The sequence below is a fragment of the Kryptolebias marmoratus genome, linkage group LG10, assembly GCF_001649575.2.
Source record: "Kryptolebias marmoratus isolate JLee-2015 linkage group LG10, ASM164957v2, whole genome shotgun sequence".
Taxonomy (NCBI): Eukaryota; Metazoa; Chordata; class Actinopteri; order Cyprinodontiformes; family Rivulidae; genus Kryptolebias; species Kryptolebias marmoratus.
In genome coordinates this window covers 7,405,014-7,424,120 of record NC_051439.1, presented here as the reverse complement: position 1 = coordinate 7,424,120, position 19,107 = coordinate 7,405,014, and the positions used below count along the sequence as shown (strand labels likewise).

Below are 19,107 nucleotides of genomic sequence, written 5' to 3'. Positions count from 1 at the left end.
GTTTGAGCTGGAGGAGCTACGGAGAGGCCCATCAAGGCAGAGGCATGCATGCACGAACACACAGCCATTTCCATCATGTCTTATTATTTCAAACTGCACAGAATATTGGAAAAGTAATCATCCTGAATTTTTGTAGACAATCTATTGCCGTGCGCCAGGATTCCTCAAGATGTCCGAGCTGAGTTGTTACAAAGGTTTAAAAGTGAGTCAGATGTTATGGCTGATAACGGTTTCCTCAAACAGAACCACTTCAGGAAGGTAAATACCATTAGTCAGACTACCTGAAGCTTTTTTCTTAAGTGATGCATTAAACAACACGACCGAACCGTTTATATGTGAAAGGTTGTATCTTTGTGTACCAGTATATGATTAACACCTCACATCAGTACACACTTTATGTCGCATACAAGTCATCTGCCACTCTCCACTAAACGGGTTTAATGGCTGCTTCAAAAGACAGGACGTGTTATGGTATGACACCGTCTGTCCATCTGTCCGTGGACAATTTCTTGTCTGAGCTCTAACTCTGCAACAATGTAATGCAGGAACGTCAAAGTGAATAGCTGGACATCTCATGGGTCAAGGATGATCCCTATTGATTTCAGAGTCATGCGGTTATAGGTCAAGGTCACAGGTAACCTCTCTGTGCAAACCTTGTCTGTGCTCTTAACTCTGCAACAGTGTAGCGCAGAAAGGTCAAACTGCACAGCTGGACACCTCATGGGTCTACGATGATCCCAGTTGATTTCAAGGTCATGGGGTCAAAGTTCACAGTTCACCCCTTTTGTTTAAAGAGGTCTAAACTGATAACTCTTTAACATAGAAAGGTCAAACTGCACAGCTGGACACCCCATGGGTCTACCATGATACCTATTCATTTCAAGGTCATGGGGTCAAAGGTCAAGTTCCCAGGTGACCCATTTGTTTAAACCTTGTCCATGCTCCTGCTTGAAATCCAACTACCACAGAAATGTGAAACCTTTTTGTTCCCTAGATTGTACCTACTGACGGGTACAATCTCTTGTTTGAGGAGTTCTTCAGACCCGGTTTAGGCAGCTCCTTCTTAATTTTTAGCTGATTAGTCTGGTTTTCTGTGTTCTGTAAGATTAATGCGTTTCTTCAAATAAGGCAGATGTGACGCACTCGAGGCATTTTATGCGCTCTGTGCTTCCTGGTTAGTTCATAAAATCTAATGTATGCTCAGATGTTTGCTTGCAAAACACTAGTTGCGTTTTTTTTTTTTTTAATCAGTTCTGAGTGATGCCGCCTCTTCATTGTGCAACACATCACAGGAAGGTTAACATAAAAGACCCGACCCAGTTCATTAAAAAAACAACTCATCAGCAGGAAGGTTTTGTCGACTATCCACCTATTTGTGTTATAAAGAATATGCAATTCAAATCGTGTGTTTATATAAGTATTTATTTATTTAAAAATATGTTCTGTAGAAAAATAGGGCTGTTGCTCTCCAAGGCCTGTATCTGTTCTCCACATTTTTCAGGACATTCAGTATTAAAAACCACTCCTGAGTCGGTTCAGCAGTGTCACTGAGATGCACTCAGCTCTGCAGCGAGTGATGGGGTTTCACCTAGGGCCCCCCTTTTTTCATAGAGACTTCTAAAACAAGAGGTGGTTTGAATCTGACTGAAAAACAGACTGCAGGGTTACCACCGTGGAACACATGTGTGCAGACAGGGACCCCATGAGATGTGTGAATTTAGGGCACTTCAGCTCTTTGACACAGTATAAGCTGCACGGTCAAGGATCAGGTGACGAGGATGATGATTGGCTGGTAAGAGCTTCTGATGATATGATAACCCAATAGTATCACGTTGCTTGATAACCATTAGTTTATAGTTATAATAGTGTAAGAATACTAAATCAAATCAAAAAGGGAGACTCAGTCACTCTGTTTAAAAACCGTTTTTTTTGTTTCAGAAGTACATACATACATTATCAGAAGTACTTACTACTAAATAATACTAAGAAATACTTACTGATCACTCTATGCTGAGTAACCCTAAAGATGAGTCTGCAGGTAACAGGTAACAGAGGATTTGGTATCGGGGGGGATTAAACTCTGGGCTCCGCTGTTTTTCCATTTCTTTTGTGTTTTAGGCTAACATTTAGAAGTCCTGTTCATATTGGCAACATTTCACCAAAGTTTTCCTTTTTTATACACCAGTCCTAAAACAAGTCGTTTTATGTTATGACGCCGTTTGTCTGTGGACAGTTTCGTGTCGGGGGTCTAAACTGATAAAACTTCAACATAGAAATGTCAAACGGCACAGCTTGACACCTCATAGGTCAAGGATGATCCCTATTGATTTCAAAGTGGCGAGATCAAAGTTAAAGGTAACTGGTGTACCCTTTGTGGAAACCTTGTATTCAGGATTGTTGTGTGTGGGATTTCACGCTTTGGCTTTTGGTTACTCTGACGAGTGGATTAGGTACCGTCGACCGTACTCTTGTTTTCTAATATCAAGCAAAGGTTTTATATAAAGTCTGATCGGTCCTTCAGCCTTCAGCTTCTCTGACTCATTCATTCACTCGTGGAAATGCCAGAACACAAAAGGTGCCTCAGTGCGATGCCGATCAAATTAGCTCCCTGTGCTCTCCAACACGTGAAACAACGAGCGCTCTGCTCCATGGCAACACTGATAATTTAAAGAGTGTATGAGCAAGCTTATGCGTCTGTTACTTCATATGCAGCATCTGTCCATTTACTGCTAGTCTTGGATTTCAAACATTAGAGGAAATCAGATCCGTCTTCACTCCTTGGTTTTGAGCTTGACTCAGCCTGTTTGGAGCAGTAGCTTTAAACTGACCCGAGAATCACTGGTGGGAAGGCGTGAGCGGGAGCAGGAGCTGAAATGCATGCCATGCTTGCGGCCTCATGTTGGCAGAAGGGTTGCCAGCTTTCTGAAATTAAAATAAAGGAATGCTGGCAGCGCAGAGGGTCCGGATGGGGATGTTTAGAGAACTCAATTTTGAGACGCCTCATTTATACTTGGCGTAATGTTGTAAAGGAAAAGGCACCGATTTTGACCATTTACTTGTCAAACATACAGGTCCGTGTATGAGAAATGACACAATTAGACAAACAGTTTAGCCAGATTTGTATTTTAGGGGTGAGAAGAGGACAACAACAATAACACAAAAGTCCTGTTTGCTCAGTATTACTCAGTGAGTAATATTCAAAAGAATAAGTACTATGATAAGCAGTTGGTAAACTTTGTATTTACCATGTGTAGTATTTGAGTATTGTGTAGTATTTTACAACACAAAGTATCAGTCACTGATAATAAAAGCTGCATCAGATTTTAGAAACTATCAAATTACTGTTATATTCCCATAATTTTGCATTATGAATATAATGTCACTTTAAGAAAAAGACAATGACCTGTTACATATAAGTAACTTAAAGTACTTCAAAGTATAAGTTGACAAAACTATATTTCTGCATTCTTTAGCGTGATTGTTTATGAAAAAATGTTTTCTCAGCATCGATGAGAGGAACCTAATCACCATCTGAGATGCTCACTGTTAACATTTCAATCCTTTTTTCTGAATAATAATAATAATAATAATTTTCCTGCTACATGTTGTTTCATGCAGCAAATTCCTCCGTGAGTAAATAGGAAACCTCAGCAGGGCGAGCCTTTTGTCTTGTCCACATTCAGCCTCTTTCATTCCAGCTGCAGATAACGGTTATTCTCTTCTTCTACCTTCTTCTTGATTTTTGCCATTTAATTTTATTGTTGTTTGGACTGAACTACGCTCGTGAGATGCTTGTTTAATTTTAGCACGGGTGTTGGGCTTATCCCAGCAACACAGGGAGCGTTGTTAAATGGTCATAAGTCCCCAACCATAACACGATTTCAGTTTCAGTTGTGTTGTTATACTGTATCTGGATATTTGAATATTACTATAGTGTTAATATTATATTATTATATTATTATGGTTTCTCACTTTCCAGTTAATATTACTAATCAAGAACTACTCATTGAATAAATGCATATTACCAGCTGCCTTTATTGGCAAACCTTTAAACAAAGACGTGTGAGACCTGTCAGCGCTCGGAGCGTGTGCTCTGAATCACTCTCAGCCACTCCCACACCAAGTTTTAGCTCAGTTTCTCTACATCGTTATGTTTGCTAAGGTTAATTAGCTGTGGCAGCCATCTTGAGTCACGTTGGCTCCAAAAGTTAATCACTTGTAGATGTCCAGATGTCCAGTGAGATACTGGCTTTAGGGAAACAGGAAGTAACCACTGATCAGAACGTGGATGTTTAAAGATTAAATATTGTGTCACTCAAAATATCCAGATTGTTCTTTAAATATTGGTAGGAAAGCAGCTGGCATGAAAGTACGTGTTTGGGTTCTGTGTGTTTACGTCCCTCTCGCGCCTCCGCATCAGTGACATCGAAACAAAACCCCGTGTCTTTGCTGTTATTGGCAGATGAAGCGATTGTGACTGTGCTATCACAACAGCAGGTCGGATGTGCCCCTCACCCGCTCAGCTTCTGCGCCGAACGGGCTACTGGTTCTGGGTTCGAACCCGGTCCCTGGGGTGGAGGTGAGGGGTCAGAAGGAACCGAGTTCCTCTGCTCAGGTCCAGAGCAAAGAAAGAAAATGATCATCTCTGTTCAGATTTGAAGAAAAGAAGATTCTGTGAGTTTTATTGACATTGGCCAAAATCACACATTCAGAGCAGCATGACATTCTCAAAAGTAGTCCCCAAAAAATTTCCAAAATTTAAAAACCTAACCTTTTCTTTCCTATAGCATTTAGCTCATTTGAACAATTAGCTAAATTGTTACAATTAGCAGGTATTTCACTGAGTTTTGTGTTTATTCAAAGTTTTACAGAAAGTCCGACAGCCGATATGCTGGGGTAGCTGCTCAATCATCCAGGAAATGGAAAATCTAAAAAAAAAAAAAAAAAAAGACGAAGCATCTGGACTTCTATTCTTTAGCTGAAGATGCGCACAGTTCCAAGCTTTAAACTGCATGACGTTGGTAAAGATAATATCAGTAATTACGCCTACTTTGACGATTTAAAAGTCAGATGAAAAGCGACATGACCGTTCAGACTACGATTGCTTTGAAAAACATTGGATATGCATCCGATTTAGTACCAAATATGAAAGTAACCTGGGTCGGATATAAACAAAATAGTATTTTGCACATTCAGACTGTCATAAAAACTTCAGATATGGGTCGGGGGGAAAAAACAATCTGATTTGGTCCACTTTTGTCTCCAGTCTGAACTTAGCTAATAATTCTTTTTGTACGTTGTTAGAAGCAGAGCTTTGATGCTCTTATTATGGCGGGGAGGGGGGGGATTTATTCCTGGAGATTTGCTTCATGAGACAAGAATAAAAATCTCACGTTTCAAGAGCCAAATGGGGACTTTAAGCAAAGCTGTCAGGCCATCTTTGCCTACACAAACCCAACATCCAACCACCTAGCATTCGTGAAATAGATGGAGCTGTGGGCTTGGGACCAATGGAAACAGGAGGAGGAGAATGCTGCACATTGTCTGTTCGTAAAGGAGGCTGAAGACAATGGGAGCCTTCATTTGGCTCGGGTCATTTCAGCTGAAGTGGAGAAAGCTCTTCAGTCAGCCTGCTGGGGTTTCACCATCATTTCGGCACTCTGCCCCGAGGTTTTCTTTTACGCTGAGGCTGATTGATACCTTTCTGCCGCCGAGCCAAAGCATCATAATTACCGCGCGGTTCTGAAAGGCCTTTACTAATGCCGCTGCTGTTTTCCTTTGTTTGCATCCGAACCTATTCATTTCCTGTTCTTAAAATAGGAGAGCTACAGAGGAGTTGGATTACATCCATGGTCAGGTTCCACGTTCTTTAATGACTGGTAATAGTTTGTGCATCAGGCTTTCACTCAGCGCACTGTCGTCTCTAGTGGTCGTTCAACCTACGTCTTTACCCTTCATGGCAGTAAACCTTGTTTATCGGCTGAACAGCATTCAATGCTGTTTGTTTGTATCCCAGAGAAAAACAAGTTGTCCTTGGACTGAGCAGAACTCCTAATAGATGAACCATCCGTGAGCTGGATGATAAATGGCTGGCCTCCAGATTGAGCCGACCATTTTCTGAGCTGCTCTTCTGAGCGATTTCGTCTGAAGAACCAAAGACCATCTCAAAACAAAAAGCTTTGTTTAAAAATAAATTTTTTATTTTTGTTTTACTTTTTGGAAGGAAGCATCTGAAAGGAATGTGCTAAGGTTATTCAGCTTAAGTTATGAACATTTAATATCTTATCTGTTCTCTTCAAAGTTTGAAAAACAGCTTTGAAGCAACTCCAGTTTTCAGAACTTCACAGGGATTCATTCATACGCTGTGGTACTCCTGCAGGAAGTACCCCAGGGTACACCAGGACTGCTACAGCTGCCTGCCGCTGCTGTTGGCGCTTGCACAGGGCAGGATCGTTCTGAGTAAATTAAAAGAAGGCTCATCATCTGTCGTGTTCCCTCGTTAACGGCTCGTCTCTCTAGCTGTTTGGTAAACACGGTCCGGCCTGTTGTGATGACTCACCCGTTTGTGTGTAATGAAACACACCGCTGGTGCTAAAACTCAACAGCTTTTCTGTGTCTCTCCCCAGATTGTGCAGTCTGACTCTGAAGAAGCTGGTCGTTATGAGGGAACTTGATAAAGAGCTGATTTCTGTGGTCATCGCAGTCAAAATCCAGGTAAGTTTTAAAAGCATCTGCAACAAGGAGGTTGTTTACGAACTCTCTCCTTTATTTTGGTGTCAAAGGATTTGGACATGGTTTGGTTGGTTCAGGTCTTACCTGTCTGACAGGAGGTTCTCTGTAAGCCTCGGAGAATCTGCTCCTTTATCAGCCCCACCCGTCACATGTGGAGTTCTCCCTGGTTCTATTCTTGGGCCCATTTTATTTTGCATCTACATGTTCGCAGACAACACTCAGATCTACCCACAGTTAAAGCACAATCATTCTTTTTCACTGAAACCATTCTTCTACTGTTTCACTGAGGTAAAAGCTTGAATGGCTTCAAACTTTTTAAATGTCAATGAGAATAAAATGGAAAGTGGAAACCACAGATCTGGGAAGCCTGGACTTGTTTGTAAAATCTCACATAAAAGATTTAGAGGTGATACCTGATTCAATTTTTAACCTCGAAAAACTGATTAATTCTATAGTAAAGAGATCCTTTTTTCAAATTAAGGCTTATATATATATATATATATATATATATATCATTCATTTTCTTTACCCGCTTCTCCATTCCGGGTCGTGGGGAGCTGGTGTCTGTCTCCAGCAGGTGGGGACACCCTGGACAGGTCACAAGTCCATAACATGGACTCATAGAGACCAACAAGACAAACAACACTTCATTTTCTCACTCCTAGGGGAAATTTAAGACCCACCAATTAACCTAACATGCATGTTTTTGGTCTGTGGGAGGAAACCGGAGTACCCGGAGTAAACACACGTGTGCACAGGGAGAACATGTAAACTCCACCCAGAAAGGCCCCAGGCCGGGATGCGATCCTGGACAGAAAGGGGACAGCTCTAACCACTACACCATGCTAAATCAGACTTTTTGCTTTCTGACAACAAAACCAGTAAATGGTGTGAGTGAGAGCAGCTTGATTGGGAATTCAGTCACATTATTCTTCATCATTTCAGTTCACATTCAAAATGACGACTTTGCCATCCCTACTTTCTTCTTTGACGGCTCATGCTGAGTTTGCGGAGCCTCGCCCGCCGCACATCATCCCTGTTCGGCAACTTCGGTCCGCGTTAGAGCCCTGCGCCGGGCCGGGGCTGGGGTCCCGTGGGACGCAGATCTGGCGGTGTTAAGACTGCAGTGGGCGGGAGCGGGCGGCTAAAAATAAACAGTGGGTCCCAAGATTGTTGGAAGGATGGAGAGTGCAACTGAGGTCGGTCGTTAAAATTAAGGCTGGGGAGTATGAGAGAGATATCAAAGCTTCTTTTTGAGCGCATCCATCCAGTGGACCATCGGAGACAGCATTTATTCTGTGGAGGTTTACGTGACTGTTTGGGACTCAAAGCTGAGAGGTTTTTGTTGAAAACGCTGTTTTTTTGTCATCTTTTGCTCTACTGAAATAAAACATTCAGCGCATAAGAGGGTATATCGTATATCATATAGAGCACACGTGTCAAACTCAAGGCCCGCGGGCCAGATCCGGCCCTCTGTAACATCTCATCCGGCCCCCAAGATAACATTTAGATTTCATCAGGTCCGGCCCTCTAGTCTGGGACAGATCAAGTCTCTGATTATTATTTTGCTTTAAAAAATGGAGCCTAATTAGTGAAGTTTTCTCTTGACACTGACTTAGAAGCCAACAATATATAGTTTTAATTTCTGTATGATCAGGTTTTTGTTGATGGCTTTTTTAAAAAAATCTGTTTTAAAGTTAAAAAAATTCATTTAAAAGCTGAGTGAGGCGTAAGAAATGACAGCTAATGATGAGCTTTTTGAAGTTTGATCTATTTGTCTGTGTTCATTAAAGTTTGTTTGCTCTAAATTCTGTATAATCTGTAACTGGGAAAAGGTAATTGATATTTCTATATGAATGATTTGACATAATACATCTAAAACCAAGGTTAATTTATGTAATTTTTAATAAATATTGATCGTGACTGGCCCTTGGCTAGGACCTAATTTTTAATTTTGGCCCACTTGTGTCACTGGGTTTGACACCCCTGATATGGAGGGTAATAACCTCAGCAGACAAAGTCATGAGAGAGAAAAGAGAGACAGTTTTCAATCAACAGGAAATCATGTTGTGTTTTAGTCTCATGAGTTACGCCCCAAGTATACAGATTATAATCCTTAATTACTCTGCAGAACATTTGATTTTCTTTGTACAACATTACGCAAAAGCTTGAGTCTAGCTATTAGTTTTTAAATGGAAACCTGGCTGGAATCTCTGCAGCCCACAGCTTTGTTGCGAAGTGGGAAGAAGCGCACCACCGCCAGGAAACCTTTTAGCCTGAACTAATCATCAAACATTTTCTTTTCTCCCCACAGGGCTCCAAACGCATTTTAAGGTCCCATGAGATTGTGCTGCCGCCCAGTGGCTTGGTGGAGACCGATCTGGCTCTAACCTTCTCGCTACAGGTAAAATCAGACGGACAGACAGACTTTCTGAGTGAATCCATTATCTCTCTCTCTTTTTCTAACTCTTCAAGGAGTCACAAATGAATCCTCTCACTTATGATAATGTAATGTAGCAAAAGTAATAGAAAGTGATGATGTGTGGTGTGTGTTAGATTTGAAGATTTGAGGTGTTTATGCTCATTAAATGAATTAAATGATTTTGATCGTGTCATGGATGAAAATATTTAACCATACATTAAACCATTTTTTGTCGTTTTGTTGGGTATTCCTGCATTTTATTTGATTTTTTTTTCTGTCTTGTCCCTGTGCTCTTTCAGTACCCTCACTTCCTGAAACGAGAAGGGAACAAGCTGCAGATCATGCTCCAGAGGCGGAAAAGGTACAAGAACCGAACTATCTTAGGCTACAAGACTCTGGCTGTGGGATCCATCGATATGACGGAGGTACAGACACACAACTCAAGTTGCACACCACAGATTTGAGGTCTACAACAAGTTGCGTGTGTGTTTGTAGCATGTAGAGCAAGTCTGTTCAACGAGTGGCCTGCAGGCCATATAAGGCCCTTTTCAAAATTAGTTTGGCCACCACAAAGCTGCCAGAATCCCATCTGAATATCTGACTATAATGGTAAAAATATACACATCAGTGATGCTTCTTTACCTTGAGTAATCAGATAGTAGAAGTCAAACAGACCATCTTTGTTAAATGGTGACAACAGAGAGGAGTGGGGTATGTAAACATATGCACCTGTAAGCTGTTGTTTAATTAAGCCATCATGTGACCCGTGCAAAAAGCGACTGGGTTATCAGAAGACAACAAAAGTGGCATTATCTGAGCTCAGTTGTCTCTTTCAAAGCCAAAACAATGAAGAACAAATTAGGAAATCTGACAGTTTGAAAGGAAATGCACTAAAAGGTTTTTTTTGTTTTCTCTTCACTTTGCCAGCAGCAGTGTTCAATGCTGCTATGTTGACAATGTAGTGGTTGTGAATGACCCTCGCCTACCACAACATCAAAATTTTAGCCCAATATCTGCAAAACTCACTGAGTTATAACCATTTTTTATGTTGGCTGTAGCAGCCATCTTGAATTAGACTGACTCAGACTTAATCAGATGGAGAAGTACATTGAGTGATTACTTTCTGAGAGTTTGTGTTTCACAAGATATTTTGCTAAACAGGCAGACACTCAAATGCAGACAGACGGACAAGGGCAAAAACATAATTTTGGCAGCGTTCAATAATTAATATTCATTTTTCTACGGTCAAGACAGGACATGTCCACCTGTCTCTGGACGATAACTTGTCCAAGCTCTACATTGATAAGCCTTTAACATAGACATGTCAGACTGCAAAGCTGGACACCGAATGGATCTTGGATGATCCCTGTTGATTTCAAGGTCACGCAGTCAAATGTCAAGGTCACAGGTGACCTCTTTGTGAGAATATTGTCCGTACTCTCAAGCTGTCAGCTCTGGTCGCGTGATGAAAATTGGGTCATTCTGTTCTCGTAGCAGCTTCGCCCGCCCCTTCGTGACTCTGGCTCTGGCCGAACCTTTTCTCACTGGGGTTTGAGCCAAGTATCGTGCGATTGGTCGGAAGTTGGTGTGGTCGTGTTTATGCGGAAAAGTCGGTGAGCTTTAACAGAGTCATTTTTTCTTCTACTGCTCCGCTGAGAAGCAGCTGGCCGAGGCTGTTAAAGGCTGCTCCAGCAAAACAAAGAAAAGTGGAGTGAAGAAGCCGGCGGAAATGACTCCGTTTTAACACTTCAGGAGGAGGGGAGGAGCTTCCCGGGAGTTCTGATCCGAGTGTCTCGTGGACGATGAAAGGTGCGTGCGAACACAAACGTCTGTCAACCACGTAAACATGAACCGACTTCCTGACTTCCTATGGAGTATGACGGAGCCCCAACCCTGTAACTGTGTAACGTAGGAATGCCAAACTGCACAGCTGGACACCTTTATAGGTCGTGGATGATCCCTATTGATTTCAGGGTAAAGGTGAAAGGTGACCCCTTTGTTAAAACCTTGTCTGTATTCCAAATCTAGATATATGTATTCAGGATTGCTGCTTTGGATTTTGGTTACTCTGGCAGGTTTCTGACGAGCGTATTTTGTACCATTGGCCGTACTTTTGTTCTGTCTGGCCCACTTGTAACTAAAGTCCTGCTGCAGAGGATAACAAACCTCATGCTGCTCCTCGTGTGTCTCAAAGTCTCCAGACAGATGGGAGTGGAAAGGTGCTTCAGCTCTAATAGGCCGCGAGTGTCAGAAGCAGGAACATTTAATGAGTGGAGGAAGCTGCAGCTGCTGTTTGGCATGAAGAGCAAATCTCTGCTGACTGTTGCTTCGTCTTTAATAACGTCTGGACAAGCCAACTCGTTATCCTGAAGTCCTTCATAACAGTGGCACCATTCTGTTTGTCTTTAATAATCACAGCTAAAATCTTTATTAGAAACATTCACATCTCAGTTTCATAGTGCTGACATCAACCCTGTCTGTCTCATGAACCACTGGCCAAATTTTAGTGAAAGTCTCAGAAAGTCATCCCTGAATGTACGTCTACATCTCATTAACATTTCGAGTCAACCCAGTTTGAGATGGCTGCCACAGCTAATTGATTTTGGTCAACACAAAAGTAGCTGTAACTCTGTCAGATTTTCAAATATTCAGCTACTCTTGGCGTGGTAGTAGCAGAGGGTCATCCTCAACATAATCTCAGTGCTTTCTCGCAAGATTTCACATTAGATCGCACGTGAAGTCCTTTCCAAAGTTGACTAAAATGTCTGAAGCTTCTCAACATAAGATCTCAGAGACTCTGACGTGGAAAGCAGCGGGCGATATGCATTCCTTCAAGGAATGATGGGCCTTTAATTATCGTTCTTTTGGTGATTTTATAAGAGCATACCTGAACAAGAGCTTGTAAGGTCAAGCAGAAATGAGAAAACACTGAAGTTATCACACCTTACAGACTGTTTTTTTTTCCCCCTTTGCTCGGAGGAACCAGTAACAAAAGCTCCGATTTCTGTGCACGTGACGCTCGTACACAAAGGAGTTCCCATACGGCTCACAAAGCTCGGTGGAGCTTATTAAGGCTGCACCTCAGCAGCTGGGAGAACAAAAGACAAAATGGTGGAAAAGAACGGGGGGGAGGGGGGCAGAAAGACAGAGTCATAGTTAACCACGAGAAAGATTAAAGGTTGAATTTTCAGCTGACACACAGCACCCCCCCCCACACACACACACACACACACACGACACGGCCAACATTGCTGAAGGTCGTTGCGGTTTAGCGTCTCCTGTTTTTAGAAGGTACTCACCGGACGTGACTCAGGCTTGAGAGGAGATGAATCCTCACTCAGAGAAAATGGTGGATTTTTTTCTGCTGCTGCGCCGCGAGGAAGACGCCCAACCAGCAGCTGCCTTCATGACGGGTGTCATGAATGACTGTCAGCTTAACATCTGTAAAATTCACTCAAGGACAGCCATTTTTGAGTATGCTAAGGTTGACTAGCTGTGGAAGGTTTTAACAAAGACGTTACCTGTGATCTTGACTTTTGACACGATGACCTTGAAATCCCTAGGCATCATCCTTGACCCACGAGGTGTCCAGCTGTGCAGTTTCTACCTTATCAAGCTGCAGAGTTAGAGCACGGGATCACCTGTGGCCCTGACATTTGACCAGATCAGCACCAAACTCTAACCACTTGTTCCTTGCAGAATGTTTGACGTTTCTGAAAAACATCACAAAAATCCGTTCATCATTTTTTTTTATTAGTAATCTTGCACACAGACAGACAAACACTACTGAATACATGACCTCCTTTACGGAGGTAATCAGTTATAAATGTACATCCAACGATTACTTTCTACATCTTTCATCCACAAATCACTGGTTCCTCTTCTTTATTCTGTGCTTTCAAGATATTTTCGAACCTACATTTTGTCTTTTTTTATTTTTGGATTGTTTCCAAAATAGTCTGCAGAATGTACCGAGTTCATTTGTCACTTTGCCGTTTTTTACAAATTTTCCTGGTTGGGCGGAGCTAAAGTCTGCAGCCTGGTACGGGGAAAAGAGCCAGTATCACTCCTGTTAGCACCTCTTCACAGACTTCCTGCTAAAAACCGAGTTGATTCTCCAAGTTTTCGGCTTGTTTTTAAAGCTTTGCACATTCTGGCACCAGAGTATGTACAGTATTTCAACTTCTCTGCCCTTCTTCAAATTCTAGACGTCTTATATCATCTAAAAATGTCCATTTGGAAGTTCCACGTTCTAGATTAGTCAGTCAGGGAGATCGTGCCTTCAGCTGCCAATCAAACGTGTCTCCTCTAATGAGGTTTTGAAAAAGCAGCTTGAGACATAATTATTTTCTCTGGCTTTTAATTGCAATTAAGGCTTTGGGCTTTTAGTTAATCTGTGATTTATGACATTTAGTCATTTTTTTACTTGGTTTTATATTTTATGATTTTATCATTTGTCACCAGCGGTGAAATGATGTGAGCCTTCATTTGTCTCTACCTTCAGCAAAATATCCCATTAATCACTGAATGGATTTCAATTAAAACTCTCAGAAAGTAATCATTGGGTTGGCGTCTCTAACTGAGTCAACCCTATTCAAGAGGGCCAGTTAGGAATGGCACATTCAGTTTAGTTTCATTCTGTTTTCAGTTCTTTCGACCTTCTCCCCATCTCGTATGTCTCTTTTGTCTTTTTTCGTTTCCCAGGTGATGCAGCACCCGACGGAGGGAGGTCAGGTTCTGCCTCTCTGCAGCAGCCAAAAGGACATGCTGGGCAAAGTGGCCGAGATCTGGATCTTCTCCCTCTCCAGCCAGCCAATAGATCACGAGGAGGCAGCCCTGCAGGCAGGACAGATCAAATGCTCCGGTATGTTTTTGCTTCTCATTCCCCATGATGTCCTCGAGGTAAAACAGCATGATGCTGTAAGAATGACCTGATAGGCTTGATGTGCTGAACAGAGCAGGGGGATCACAAGGTGCAAATCAGGGGGAAAAACAGTCGTGTCCAGGTAGCGTGCAGGCCTACATCATGTATATTAGAAGCTGGCTGCTTGTCTCCTTTAAAGAAGTGTTTGAAATATGTATGAGACATCCTGACTCTCCAAGCCCTGAAACTTCCTGTTTATTATTTGCTGTAGATAACTACTCAGAGGACGAGTATGAGAGCTTCTCCTCGGAGCAGGAGGCCAGCGATGACGCCGTGCAGGGACAGGTCATGACCTAAAATTTTGCTTTCCATTAGACTTGTCATCGGCTTGCCCGGTTCATATTCATACGATCACTCAGACGATTTGTGGCAAGGCAGACCTACGCAGATCACTAACTTGGTTTTAATTTTCTTGGTGACTTCAGGATCTTGAAGATGACGATTTTGATGTGAGAAAACCAAAGAAGCAAAGGAGGTCAATTGTAAGGACTCCCTCCATTACCAGGGTAAGAGACACACACACATATATATATATATATATATATATATATATATATATATATCTTTTAATGAAAAGTTGCAATATTGAGGAAAAAGTCAAAATAGTGTTTTGAGACTAAGCCTGAGGGAAGCGGGTTTTCTGTTCCTAAGCAGTAGAAGATTGATGGATGGATATTTAAATCATGAATTTATACCATGTACACATATCAAAACTACAAGAATGTATAAAGAACAGTTCTTTAACTTTAACAAGTCTTAATTTGTTGAGTTTTGTTGTTGTTCAAAGTTTCGCTGAAAGTCAGATCACTGATACGCTGGTGGAGATTCTCAGACTCCCTGGCCAAGGTTAATCCAAAAAAATATCCAATTAAAAACAAAACAACTAAAGTAAGTTGTGGCAAAGTTGTCATGAAGGGGTCACCTGTGAGTTGACCTTTGACCCTCTCACCTTAAAGTCAATACAGATAATCCTCATCCATGAAGTGTCCAGCTGTGCAGTTTGACATTCCTGTGTTACGCAGTTGACGACTTAGAGCACAGAAAAGGTCTTCACAAAGGGATCATGTTTGCACCCGTGACCTTGAAATCATTAGGGATCATCCTTAACCCATGAGGTGTCCAGCTGTTCAGTCTCACATTCCTGTGTGACGCAGCTGCAGAGTAAGAGCCCGGACAAGGTCTTCACAAAGGGGTCCCCTGTGACCTGGACTTCTGACCCCGTGACCTTGAAATCATTAGGGATCATCTTCAACCCATGAAGTGTCCACCTGTGCAGTTTGACATTCCTTTTTTTTTATACTTTATTTTTAATTGTCAGATTTACATTTTTATACAGCACAGAAGTTTACAGAGATAAGTAAAAAACACAAAAAGAACAACAAACGACACTCAGAACAAATAGGTCACCAAGGGAGGGATACAGCGAAGCAAAATACCTAAACCACACAAACTAATTCGGCAAACAGGTTACAATGTACATAAATTTTCATGAAGAGTCCAACAGGTAAGGGATTTGTCCAAATTTACCAAGTCCCATCCATCCCCCCCAGCACCCCCTCACATCTTCCACCCCGAGTAATGTACAAATAACACTCAACTTGCTTTCAAGTTCTTATATATAAACCATTTATACCAATATTTTTCAATTTTGTCCTGTTGTAGTCTGAGGGAGAAGGTAAGCGTTTCCATATGACATATTTCTTCTACCGTGGCTGACCAGTCTCTCACAGTCGGTGGGCTCCCGCTGAACCATCTTCTTGTTATTGATTTCTTTCCTGCTATCAATAATATTTTCAAAAGATACTTATCTTGAGCGTTGAGTTCATTTGGTAGGTTACATAAATACATAGTTTGAAAATTGTGCCCAATTTCAAAACCAAGTATGCAGTTTGACATTCCTGTGTTACGCAGTTGACGACTTAGAGCACAGAAAATGTCTTCACAAAGGGGTTACTTGTGACCTTGACCTTTGACCCCGTGTCCTTGAAATCAATAGGGATCACTCTTTGTCCACTAGGTGATAGCTTAGAACTCTTCGTCACTTAGTTGGAAAAAGCTTCTCGAATGAGGAGCAAAACGTCCTCAAATACAGAACCGAAGTCCACATGTTTTGGATCAGACCACTGAGAAACTTCATGCTGTCAGGGCCGCTCGTCAGATAAAGGATATTGTTTTGGGGTCTAGGCTCCGTGTTACCATGGAGACGAGATTAGGGGTCTGTGACTGGCTGGATTTTTACCCCGGTGCCTGTAGTCTGTTCGAGGGAAAACAAGAGGACATCTCATGCGAGAGTGGAACAAATAACCACCCTGAGATGGTCGGAAAATTAATTTGTGTTTGATGATATCAAAAACAAACAAAGCTTCTATAATGCTGCTGCAGCCCCAACGTACCAGCAGGGAAGTCCTTCTCTTTAAAACTCAACAAATGCACCCCAGATATCCAAACAAGCAGGACGTACATGATGTCAAACGGCACGACCACACTAATATAAGCCAGGCCGTTTCATTCATTTATTTTATTCACAGCAGAAGAGAGGAGGCCTTGGCCGAAAACGGAAGCTAACAAATAAATCAATTCCTGAAATCTGAAGGGTGTCGAGGCAGCTGCTGTAAAAAAAAAGCTGACTTTTTGGTGTCCGAACTGTGTTAAAAGTGGAAGAAAGAGAACCAAGATGAATAGAAACGGTAATGCTGCAGTGGCTCGTGATGGTCACCATGGTAACCACATACCTGTGTCCGTCACTCCCTGACTGCCAAGTTCATGGGAAGCAGACAGACACGGACCGGAAAGTAAGCCTCAAACAAACAGTCTCTGTGCAAAAACTACAAGGCAGATGTTAAATTATTTACTCTGCTGATCACATGTGAATCTTTGCTTCTTCTGTGTTTAATGTAAGAGATATGACAAGTTAAAAAAAACTTCACTTCCTGTTTTAAAGAGAATATTTTTGAGCTGAAATATAACCTTAATGTGTGGAAGCTTGAGTGTCCGCTCTCTGCATTCTGCAGGGGTTTGAGTGGTAAACAGACTGGGTGAAAGAACGCAAAAATGCCTCCACTTTGGTGTATAACTTGTGTATGCGTTCCAAACATGAGGTGGGAGATGCAAAGCAGTGCAACGGAGGCATCCACAAGTTTACTGGCATGACAGAAAATGGAATATCTACAGTTTTGCCAGAAAAAAGGCACAGGCTCTGCAGCCGAATCTGCCTGGCAGAGATCCCAGTTATACTGAGAATAAAAACAAAAAACTCCTGATGAGAAATATTTAACACTTTTCACAGAATCTAAACATCCCAGTTTATGGGCGATATGAGCAGATAAAAAGCCTAAAAACCAAACAGGTCATGATGTACTTTGGTTATTCGTTTACATGAGCACACGCAGTCAAATCAATCCACAGCAAACAGGGTAAATTTATACATACAGCTGGTAAAATGGCTGAGATGTTGTTTTCTCCTAGTTGGACTGGTCCTGGATGGGTTCTGTACCTCAGTCTGGCTTTCTGTGTCTCTGTGTTTTAGCAGCAGAACTTCAAGCAGCGAGTGGTGGCGCTCCTGAAACGCTTCCGAGTTTCGGATGAGGTGAGTGCTCCCGTTCTGGCGCCGTCCCGCAGCGGTTTCCTTCCCCTCACCTGTGACCAAAGATGTGACGTGTTCACTTGTGAAAGGTGCTGGACTCGGAGCAGGACCCGGCCGAGCCGCCGCCCGAGGTGGAGGAGGACGACCTGGATCTGGACAGCGTGGAGTTTGAGAACCCCAGCGACAGCGGCCCGGAGCTGGATGACGATGACAGCGTCCTCAGCACGCCGAAACCCAAACTCAAGTGGGCGACACACTCAACTGTGCAGTAAATAAGCAAAACAGTAAAAAGTATTATTAATGGAAGTTACTCAGCTTTAGTTTGGTTCATGCTCCTCAATCTTAGGGTTCTCAAGCTACTTGAAGCCCTGAATTCACATGTAAGGAACAGAAGACATGCACTTCAGAATTAAAGGGATTTATTTACAATCCTAATTCTGACAAAATTGGAATGTTGTAGAAAATGTAAATAAAACCAAAAGCACTGATTCGCAAATCTCATAAACTCATATTTTATTCACAATGGAAAATAGTAAACAAATAAAATGCTGAAACTAAGAAATTGTGCCATTTCTAGGGAAAAAATAAGATCATTTTGAATTTGATGGCAGCAACACATCTCCAAAGAGTTAGGACACTAATGCACCCCCATACCATCAGAGAGGCAGACTTTTGAACTGAGCTCTGATAGCAGCCTGGGTGGTCCCTGTCCAATTCCTCTGACCACAGATCAGTTCTCCTCTGTCCCTCAGTCCATTTGAAATGAGCTTTGGTCCAGAGAAGACAGCAGTGTTTCTGGATGGTGTTCACATCTGGCTTCTTCTTTGCCTGATAGAGCTTTAAGCAGCATTAGTGGATGGTACAGTGAACTGTGTTTACAGGAAGTGTTCCTGAGTCCATGCAGTGATGTCCAGAACAGAATCAGACTTCTTTATTGTTGTTAAACGAGACAAAAAAAACCCTGAAGAAAAGATGATCTCTTTTACAAGGACGACCTGACCAAGGCGTCAGTCGCACACATCATAAAACAATGATCAAAACAAATAACAATAAAACAATTATTTTACCTGCATGAATGATTTTCAAGTTAAAGTGAAGGGGAGTGGCATAATGCCACATAAAGCTTCTCAGTTTTCCTTGGAGGAACATTATTCTGAAATCGTTCTAGTTTAGACAGTTTTTCACAGACTGGTGAACCTCTGCCCACCTCTACTTCTAAAAGATTCAGCCTCTAAAATGTTCTTTTTACACCCAGTCCTCTTACTGATCTGTTGACAGTTAACCTAAAAAGATACAAAATGCTCCTTCAGCTGTTTCTTATTTGTACCACTTCCATTGTAAAAGAAAAAATACGGGTTTATGAGATTTATAAATCATTGCATTCCGCTTTTATTTACATTTTAAACAACATCCCAACCCTTTCAGAGTTTGGGGTTGTATTTGCGA

General features: G+C 41.9%; 1 protein-coding gene across 5 annotated transcripts in view; it reads left to right on the top strand.

Moving 5' to 3' along the window:
* The window catches only part of pacs2 (phosphofurin acidic cluster sorting protein 2), a 79,537-nt gene that overhangs the window by 39,695 nt on the left and 20,735 nt on the right, over positions 1-19,107 (top strand). For 4 of the 5 annotated variants that reach the window (XR_005233634.1, XM_017415972.3, XM_017415990.3 and 1 more), the window contains exons 2-9: positions 6,627-6,714; positions 9,047-9,136; positions 9,454-9,579; positions 13,859-14,018; positions 14,290-14,363; positions 14,504-14,584; positions 17,605-17,664; positions 17,751-17,905. Coding sequence is in view for 4 of the 5 variants with exons in the window: in XM_017415972.3 (XP_017271461.1) it covers positions 6,627-6,714; positions 9,047-9,136; positions 9,454-9,579; positions 13,859-14,018; positions 14,290-14,363; positions 14,504-14,584; positions 17,605-17,664; positions 17,751-17,905 (834 nt within the window). In the remaining variant the exon portion in view is untranslated. The remainder of the gene's footprint in view (positions 1-6,626; positions 6,715-9,046; positions 9,137-9,453; positions 9,580-13,858; positions 14,019-14,289; positions 14,364-14,503; positions 14,585-17,604; positions 17,665-17,750; positions 17,906-19,107) is intronic. The other variant, XM_017415981.3, reaches the window with a different exon arrangement.